We start from the raw sequence: 10,524 nt of genomic DNA on the forward strand, positions 1-10,524 counted from the left end.
CAGAGCATTCCACCTCTGTTGCCGACTACCGATTGATTTCGTGTTGCAACATCATCTACAAGGCCATCACAAAAATTATCTCGGACCGACTCGCCCCCGCGTTGGAGCACTTAATAGACCGCTACCAAGCTGCGTTTGTTGGCGGTCGTAATATCACAGACAATATTTTTCTGGCCCAAGAAATGGTACGGCCGAACTCGAAGAAGCGGATTTCACCTCGATGTACTATCAACATCGACCTTCGCAAGGCATTTGATTCGGTCTCGTGGACATTTCTCTCTCGAGTACTCCACGGGTATGGTTTTCCCCCAATAGTTTAAATCTTGGATTATGGAATGTGTCGGCACTTCATCGTTTTCAGTGGTTTTGAATGGTTCCCTCCACGGGTTTTTTCAGGGGAAGAAAGGCCTAAGGCAAGGAGACCCGATGTCGTCGGCCCTCTTCCTTCTTAGCATGGAATACTTCTCCAGATTGGTCAAGAGGAAGACTTTCAGCTCAGACTTCAACTATCACCCAAAATGTGAAAACTTGAAAATCACGCACCTCCTATTTGCCGACGACCTGATTCTTTTCTCTGAAGAAGACCTTCCATCTATCCACGTCTTGATGGAATGCCTGCAAGAGTTTAGGGACGCATTCGGCCTTTCCGTCAATACCTCCAAATCATGCATTTTTACAGCGGGCGTCCGGAATGAGGAGCTTGACGAGATTCTCGCTAGGACAGAGTTTGCGAGAGGCGAGATGCCAATCTGATACCTTAGCATTCCACTAGCGGCACAAAGGCTTTCAGTCAACAACTACTCACCGCTTGTAGATCAAATTGCCAACTGCATTTCGAAGTGAAAATCCAAAACCTTATCTTATGAAGGCCGACTGGAACTTATCAGTTCGGTTATTCAGGGCGTGGAGTGCTTTTGGCTCTAAGTTTTCCCTCTTCCAGCAGCGGTCATCGAGAAAATTCATCGACTTTGTAGGAATTTTCTATGGAACTCAAGGAGGGCACCAGTTGCTTAGAAGGAAATATGCCATCCCAAGGAGGAAGGCGGTCTCGGTATTAGGCACATTCAATCTTGGAATGTTGCGCTCCTTGCACACATCCTATGGAACATCCACCGCAAGGCAGACACGTTGTGGGTGCAGTGGGTCAACGGTGTCTACCTTAGAGGTACCTCGATTTGGGACTGGCAACCAAAGAAGGGGGATTCTCCACTCGTTCAACGACTTGCTGATATCCGGAATAGGGTAGTCACTGCTTTTGGGTCACCCGGCGACAGCAATTGAACATATGATGGGATGGGCTACCACTAAGGGTCTCCAAACGTCGAAAGCATATGAGTACTTCATACCGAAACTTAGAAGACAGCCTTGGAAATCATTTATATGGAAGGCTTTCATCCCACCGAAATACTCGTTTATTTTGTTGCTTGGCTTGTGCGGCAGATTAGCTACAAGGGACAAACTTGGATTCCTCCATGAGGAAGATCTGTGCTCACTTTGCATCAACATCAAGGAATCGGCTAAACACCTTTTCTTTGAATGTCCGTTCAGCAACTATGTTTGGTCCCATATCCGCCAATGGCTTGTGATTAACCGACATATGTCCACCCTGCTCAGCTCAGTGAAATGGGTAAAGAAGGAGAAAATCTGCTCCTCCATTCATAACAAAGCGCGACATCTAGCTTTGGCATGCATGGGTCACACCCTTTGGAGACATCGCAATGAAGTCATCTTTGAAGGCGCTAAACCCAATCCCTAGGGGCTTATTATCTCTGTGAAGATAACAGTGTATAGGTTCCTCTTGACACTTTTCCCACACGGCTTAATTGCTCTTTAAACTTTAGTGAGGGTCCTTTTGTATCTCTCCGGGTATGCTCGGAGTACTCTGTAAATATTACTGGATGAATGAAAACTTACATTTCACCCAAAAAAAGATCTCGCCAAAAGGCTATTCACCTAACATTATTTCTCTAAGTATCCGAAGTATGTAAGATACCTCCATAGTTGGTGAATAGGACATGCAATATGGACTAACAAAAGCACTACCTTATCTATTGTAACTGCTATATATTAATGTTTATTTTTAGTATGTATAGCCCAGCACACCGTAAATTATGTGTTAGATCAAGTGTGCACGTGAAATCATACAACCACAGACTGTGTACACTCTTTCTCTAACTGACTTGAGTTGTGCTTGTACATATTTAATTTGTATACTTGTATATATATATATATTATTAGTTGTTATGGCACGTTGTTTCTGTCTGTATATAATAAATAATCTTTCCCATTTTAAAATAAATTGTAAATAATAATAAAATATATAATCAATTAACACTATTTGCTAATTATTAAAAAAACAGGAAGAAAATCATGCCATCCTTTGTTGAAGAGGTTTCTAAAGGCTTAATTATTTAAACAATATATATTTACATAAAATCTCATAAATATAGCAAGAACAGAAAACTTGCAAAACTACTAACAACTTCCAAAATTCTATTCTCCTCTTCTTTTTTTTTTTTTTTTTTTATAAAAGGCGGCTCAAAAAAATTCAAAAATCAAGTTGAAGTCGTTTTTTGGAGAACGACTCCAAGTTTTCTTTTTTTAAACCTTATTATATTAATAAAATAATGTATTTTTAATAATAAATAAATGCTTAACTATTATTTAATAATAAATGTAATATTTTTATTAATTAGAATACTATGTCATAAATAGGCAAAAGAAAAGGAAAAATGCACCAATCTCAACCTGTAATCAACATTTTTGTGCAGATGCAATATTTGCCTTGTGCAATTACACCTTGTCACGTTGATTGCTACACACGAGTTTGGCTTTCTTTACTATGTTGTTGACTCCAAGCTTTTGTTTTACACGAGTTTATACTCAGTTCATCTCATTATAAATGAGTATAATTTGAATTCAATCGTGCTGAATAACAACACGTAAAATAATATTGTAGACCAACTCAAATTTTAAATATCCCAATACTCTTCCACCGTTAAAAATTGAAAACTCTTAGAATGTGTTATTCTATATTACTTAACCATCAATACAGATTTAAACCTATATGCAGCCCATACTTTCTGGGTGTAAGAGCAAAGAATTTTAAATTGCCTCCATTTTTCCACATGAACATTCTTGTGAGACAATTTTTTTATATTTTGCTTTTATTCTCAAAACATTTGAAAATTATTTTTAAAAAAAATCTTAGGGCGAGCAGAATACGTAGTTCATACAACATATTAGTTCATAAATTTTTTTTGAAAATTCTAGAAAGTATATAAATTTTATAATTTCAAAGGGCATTCTAGTTAGTTTATCATAAAAAATGAATAAAAAAAATTAAAAACAATGTGCTCATTGTTAAAAGTACGTTAAAATGCAGGTGCTATTTTAATTTCCTAAATATAAGATAGTTACTATTATACCAAACTCCTGAGTGACTCTTGTTTACTCTATTTTTAACAATAAATTGCCAAACACTAATTTTAAAGTATGCCCATTGTGTACCAAGTAGAGTGACCAATAACTGCTGTAATTACTCCAGCTGCATGACAACAGTTATACAACTATATATGTTTTAACTAAAAAAGTGGACAAGAATTTTTCCAAAAACTAGCAAGTAAAGAAGTTGTAGAACATAGAGCTTCAACATATTAACCTAGCTTGTCACCTAAATAATCTATGGCATATTATGAATGGCAAGGAGCAACATGTTCCAAACAAGCAGATACAAAATAGATATAGATCGAAGTGCCTGTTTATAGCTAGTCACATCGTTCTCATTGAAGAAAAACTATACAAACTCGAATATGATGCCCGTCGCCAGAACAAGGGTAAGGGTGCATTTTTTAGCATTAAGATACATGATCATAAGACTATGTTAGAAACTAAACAGATCCACCCTCCATATCCTACCCAAGAATCAAGTGTCCTAACTGTGCAATTCGGTAATGGCCGTAAATAAAACATAAAAGTTAAGACTGAATCACAAACCAACACACAGATCTCCCCATTTGTTCTTGTAATCCAGGAAACCAAGCAATACGATGCCCACCTGCTCATGACTTCTAACAAAAGCATAAAGAATGAATGAGAGGAATCCATAAGGATCCATGATGATCTACTTGGGGTAATATCTTTTACTGCTATGGAATGCCATTTGAGGAAGGATGATCTCATCATGCCATAACAGAATGACTGCCATACTTCCCTAGTTAAAATATCATCCTATTCTACAATAAGTGCATTTCGACATACTACTACTCCACACAATTTCAATTAAACAATAAGACCAACAGCATGAAAAAGAACAATTGAAAAGGGATTCAAGCTATTCACTCAACAAGCATACATTATAAAACAAGTACCAAATAAGCAACATAAAGTTGAACATCGTCCCTTAAGAATGATCTGATGGCATGATTCAACAAATGATCAGATGGCAAGATTTAACCAATCATAGCAAATGAAGCAATCTACATTTTCTCCATCACTTCTTGGTTCATCGTGTAGCAATATATTTTCAGGGGAGAAGGAACATTCACCAATAAATGAGAATGGCAAATATAAATCACTCCAGGTAAGAATGTTATGCATATGTTTTAGTCCCAATCAATAGAAGTCCTTCCAACCTTCACTGGAACGTACACTTATAATCAACGCCACTGGGTACAATAATTTTCATGCAAATACTACTTGTCTTATGGCTGCATGAAACATATATGATAGTGAACAAAAACTCCTTTTCCCTTAGTGACACAATAGCTCATGTAGTTCTCTAGATTATCACAGCCCTGCTTCATAAAATTTGCCTAGAAAGATAGGGAACATAACACATTGTTCTTAACATTTCAAACAAAGAGATTGCACAACAAATATCACCCCAGATGATATACAAGTGAAAACACAAGCATCCTCAAAGAAGACAAAGACCTTTTGAAAAGGAAGTATGCTCCTCAACACTACAAAATTGCTACCTTTGCTCATTCAAGAACAACTGCAAAACCACACACTTTTAACACGATAGGGAAGCAAACTAAATAAGAATACCCGAGTCCCATTCCATTATCTGCCATATCAAAACCATCATCCAGCCATCACAAATCAATTGAACTTTTGATTTCATAATCAACCGCCATAACACCTAAAAAAGTTCCGACTATATATCTATTCCACTGAGAACCCTTACAATGTGAAAAGAAGAAAAACACATACGAAAAACATCCAAGCTAAGCTTCAAAAAGCTATCATCAAATGCGATGCGATTCGATCTTGTACAAGATGTTTCCCACTAGAAAATCACAAGCAGCGAAAAAAGCATGTAAATCAAGAAGCAAGCATACGTGATTAATCCCCGATGCTCGTCTCCACAGTTAGCCAGCTCCACTACCAATCCCGTGCAGACACGTGTAGACCAGATCACAAACAGCCCAGTTATCACCATGATCACCATTCCACCTTGCGGCACGAACAGAGAAAAAGCCGACAACATCACAATGGGCAACATACAGTACCCAATCAGGCTGAGACACTTGTACATATCCAAATTCCCGTTTTTACCCGCAAGCATATTGAAAACGACGTAGAGAAACATCGACGCCATCGTCACCCAACCAAGGATAATCCCGAAATGTAGTTTTCCAGCTAGGAGCTGAAATAATCCAAACGCCATGAGGAAGAGGAACGGACCTGAGAGATCGGCATCTTCGTGAAGGTGGTGGTTGATTCTGAAAGGGTTGAGAATTGAGAGGGTCTTTTGGTAGATTTGCTTGGTATTGATGCCAAGTTCTTCAAGGAGCGGTGGCTCATCCTCGAACCCAGTGGCTCCTCCTCCACCACCGACTGTGGATGGGAACTGAGGAGCAGCGGAGAAGGAGGTGGATGCAGCGGCCGAGTTGACGTCGAACGAGAGGAACGGGAGGCCGGGGTTTGAGGATTTGGGGGGTTGGAAGGGGGCGGTGGGGAGACGGCGTTGCTGGGGCCCAGAGGAGGGGGCGGCAGGGTTCGCGCCGGAGGGGAAAACCACCGGCGGTACGTTGAATTGCTTCGCCATGGATCGGAAGAGATCTAATTAGGGCTTATTTTTGTTTAATTTCTGGATCTCTATATTTTTCTATGTGAGAGTAAAAGAAACGATTTCAGGAGACGGTGGATAGAGATGTAAATAATAGAGAAAACTGAGGGCCTTTTCGGAAATTGGATCACTAAACAGAGGACGCTATGAGAGTCTGAGTGAGGTAACGCTTCCCAAAGAAAAAGTAGCTTATTGTCTTCCGGACTAAGGTATTGGGGGGACGAACTCCACTTTGACTTTTCTTAGTACTGCTGCTTGCACAATTAATTAAAAACAAATTTTAAAAAAAATATTATTAAAAATAAAAAAAATTACGATTTGACTCCGTGAAATTTGTCATAATTATAAATATTAATCGATATTTTAAAAATTAGAAGTATCTCTTTGAAATTATAAAACCCTCTACAATAAAATATCGCAACGATGTATTTGTTAGAATATTTATAATTTCAACAGCGTATTTATAATTATAACAAATTTCAAAGGAGCTCATTGTAATTTATCTTTAAAAATATTTTAAATAAATATGTAACATCCTGTATTATTATATTAATATTTAATTTATTATCACCCATGGTAGGAAATGAAATTATATGAAAATGGAAGGACCAATCGATCTAAATAAATTATAGGTTATAATTCAAAATATTTAAAGTTTGATAGATCAATTATAGTCATTTAATTTGTTTATTAGTAAATTAGTTAATTGATCTAATATCATTTTAATTACTTTTTATTAATTATATTTCCTTCGTTACAAAATAATATTTGTCAATTACTTATTTTAATAAACATTTATTAATTAAATATAAGAGTACTTATTCCTGATATTGTTTAACATAACAAGTTAGATAATATTCTCCACTAGTTGAAAGTGGAATTTGTATACCAACTAATTATCAATTAATTCACTTTGACTAATTTAAATTGAATTAATATTCTAAAATTACAAATAGAGTGTAGAATACTAAATATTCTACTTATTTGTTGGTAATCATCCTCATTTTTTCAACTAGTTTTACCAATTATATTTAGTTAACTAATCAAAATATACAAGAAATATGATATATTTAGTACATGGATATAGATATAATTAGTGTGTAACTATATTAAGGTATATATGACTATCGCAGTCATAGTTTTAAATATATTGGAATAATGGGAGGGTACTTGTAGAGGAACTATTGACCCAATTTCTTCGAGATAAGTCCAGGTGTGCACCACAGTAATCATCTGGATTACTGGTGACTACAATATAAAATTATAGTAGTATTTACAAAACTAGAGGAATATATGTATACCGTGCATGAGTATATGTAAGTATCAAAAGTGGTCTTCGTCACGACGGACTTGAGTAAAATATTTTTTGAAATTGTCCATTGATAATCGAAAATGAATATAATATTTGGTTATCTTTCCAACTTGAATGGGCCTTTGAAACTCTGTGGAGATAAGTGTTACTACGTGATTATTATTTTTATTATGTGGTACTCCAGTATTCTTTATGAACTTCCGTTTGAAGCCATCTCTAGAGTCCATATAAGTATTGAAAAGGTTCCATTTATAAGATATTGCTCAATTCGTCGTAATTGAATATGTGTGTGGTTTTTAAATTGTCTATTTTTTATATGATTGATCGACTGGCTTTATGCATTTGATCATGCGGTTCTTGTTAAGCGATCAAAGGGACCGGGGCTGGACGGTTCGCAGGGCACGCTGGGATAGTATTTGGGCTACCAGTTGAGGGTTCTTTGTTTATTTCCCACTTAGGTGTCCTTTCATGAGCAAGCTAGAGGTTGTCTGTGCGTGATTGGCGCCGCCATGTACCTAGGCATGGCCAATTCTATGCGGTCGTAGGGCTGTTCCCTGCATGAAAGATAAGATAATAAACGATTTTTTGGGAGACACAAGATGGTGATCGTGAGATTCGGTCCTTGCCTGATTTGATTTTCATAGGCTCGATCATATTGTTGCTGATCAATACCATATGTTTCACTATTTTAATCGAGTTTTCAATTATGACTATTTTCTTCCACGTGTGCACTCACTCATGACTTCACTAAACTTTTACTTACATTCCTCCAAGTACAGGTAATAAACTGACAATCAAGTCAGAATTTTGCTGACCTAAAGTGAGAGTCCTACCCTTAGGGATGTGATAGAATACATAAAAAAATATTTAAGTTATAAAAAATTATTATATAGAAATATAATATAAAAATTGAGAAGAGAGAAAAGTAAAAAAAATTGAAATAGTTTTCATAAAAGATAAAAAGAAGAATTAGAGAAAAAAAAAATAGAACATGAAAGTTGAGTACGGATACAAATTTATTCTACACTTGAGTTTTGTTATTAATATCATTTTAATATTTTGGTAACTACAAATAAGTCGATTAATATCTGATTTTTACCATTAATATCACTTTTGTAATGATTTTTATTTATTTTCCAATGATGTTTTTAGGATAAATAATATAATTAGTCCCTTAAATTTATATTTAAAATCACTTTAGTCTCTCACCTTTATTTTCTTACATTAGCATCCCCAAACTTTAGATTTGTTTCAAATTAGTCCTTATGACCATATTTCATAAAAATCTGACTGGAATTTTGTTTCTTCACTTTAGTCCCCTAAATTTTAAAAAATAACATATCAATCCTTATTTTGGATAGTAAACGAATTCTAGCATTTCGCCCAAAATGTTGGGTGTTGGTGCTTATTTAAAGGCTGCTCTCCCTATAATCAACCTCTATTTGCAGAATTTACGATGAGAAAAATAGATATTGTGACATATTCTTTAGATGATTCGGCTTAAATTAAAGCTTCACCACTTAAATGTTTCAAGTTTCAATCTTGAAAAAATTGCACTTTTGTTTACGGATTTAGCACTTTTAGTCCCATAAAATTAAATAATTATAGCATTTGGGACAAAAACTGCTACAACTGTTTATCCAATGAGATCAGACGTGCTACGATTTTTAATTCAATTGGACCAAAAATACTACAAATTCTTGTCCTATAGAATTAAATATGTTAAGTCCATAAGTTGTGAGATCTATCGTGTGTGGGATCAAAACTGCAATTTTCTTTTTGAATTTCACACGGATATATGTCGGTTCTGATGATAGTTGGCTTGTTTGATTTCATGAATGTAAATGTACTTATCTTTTTATTTATTTTCTTTGAAGTATTATTCAACTTAGAATTTTTTATATAATGTTTTTTATATTTAAATATAACAAATGGTGTAATAAATCGTATTTACAAAAAGCTCATAGAGGACTTAATGTTAAGTCCGTTTTCATTGGCACATCAATATTGATTCAGTACTTCATATTTTTTTACAAAATTATTATGATTTTTTTCTGATATTGTTACTTTTAATTTACTTGAAATATTAATTGAATAAAATACCATTTTGTTTTGCGTAAGTTAAAGAAAGACAATACGACTTCTGATGCGGGAGGTAGTGACTTTTCTTTTCAGAAATTCAAGAATCGCGTTTTTTTCGTTCAATTGGGGTTTTTTTTTGCTATTAATACTTTTGCAAGGGGTGAAATACAATTAACCCTTTATTTAGCCGTAGGAAGGAAATGTGGTATAATTTATAAAACCCTCAGTGCAATGGGATAAAACAGATTAAGTCTGTCTGGTGGAAGAGAAGCAAATTGTATTGATGAAGGGAAAGATCGTCCCGACAAGGAAAGAAGAATATCTCCCTTAAAGGAAAGTTTGTGGTCAAACTTATCAAACCAATGAAATGCGGTAGATTACTGAAGTACGCCCAGTAAACAAATCGTAGTCGTGTGATAGGTGTAGGTGAGGGACGAAATGGTATTTCACCTTTACCTACCCTAAAATAATGTAACTTTATAGTAGTATAAATATCCTCCATATTCTTTCATTTCGAGGGAGAAAAATTCTTGTAAGAACTCCAGTGACAACGTTGTTGAATCATATCCTGATAATACAATACAATCAATCTCATTTTTTGGGCGACATCACTGTCAAAAAATTATGACATTATATTACCTGGCATGGAGTTTCTCTGTAATAATCATTTGTTAGCCCTTTGCGATGTTGTTAGGTCTAGCGCTGTAGACTTTTCTAATTAGACTCAACAGTGGGTGTTGGCATGTAGAGTTATGCATGATGCACACATATTGGTGGGTTATGTGTGCACTAGCAATACTCAGATGTGTGGGATTTGCCTGCAAAATATTAGATAGTGCGCTCGAGCAATCCTAAATGTGCGGAAATTTTTAGGCAAGGAATTATATTGTGAGCTTAGGATGGTCTAACTGGACGAGCATACTGTCGGGAGGTTTTGGTAGACTAGTGTCAAGATCAATTTGGTGATTGGCTGCAGATTGAGGCAAGAGACGATTGAAACAAGTATGTGTAGACAGTTGGTGTTGTTTAACTCAAGACAACTGCCTGCCACATG

General features: G+C 35.5%; 1 protein-coding gene across 1 annotated transcript; it reads right to left on the bottom strand.

The window, feature by feature from the left end:
- Positions 1-5,039: 5,039 nt before the first annotated feature.
- On the bottom strand, positions 5,040-6,206 carry LOC105161086 (Integral membrane Yip1 family protein). Its single transcript, XM_011078661.3, has one exon. It carries the CDS (start codon positions 6,053-6,055, stop codon positions 5,294-5,296), a length of 762 nt encoding a protein of 253 aa, XP_011076963.3. The 5' UTR covers positions 6,056-6,206; the 3' UTR covers positions 5,040-5,293.
- Between the last annotated feature and the right edge of the window lie 4,318 nt (positions 6,207-10,524).

Source organism: Sesamum indicum, linkage group LG4 (assembly GCF_026168435.1).
Source record: "Sesamum indicum cultivar Baizhima isolate 11 linkage group LG4, ASM2616843v1, whole genome shotgun sequence".
NCBI classification, from domain to species: Eukaryota; Viridiplantae; Streptophyta; class Magnoliopsida; order Lamiales; family Pedaliaceae; genus Sesamum; species Sesamum indicum.

Bases quoted from the DNA above. Each gene is read 5' to 3' on its own strand.
- LOC105161086 (XM_011078661.3), bottom strand. From the start codon at position 6,055: ATGGCGAAGCAATTCAACGTACCGCCGGTGGTTTTCCCCTCCGGCGCG.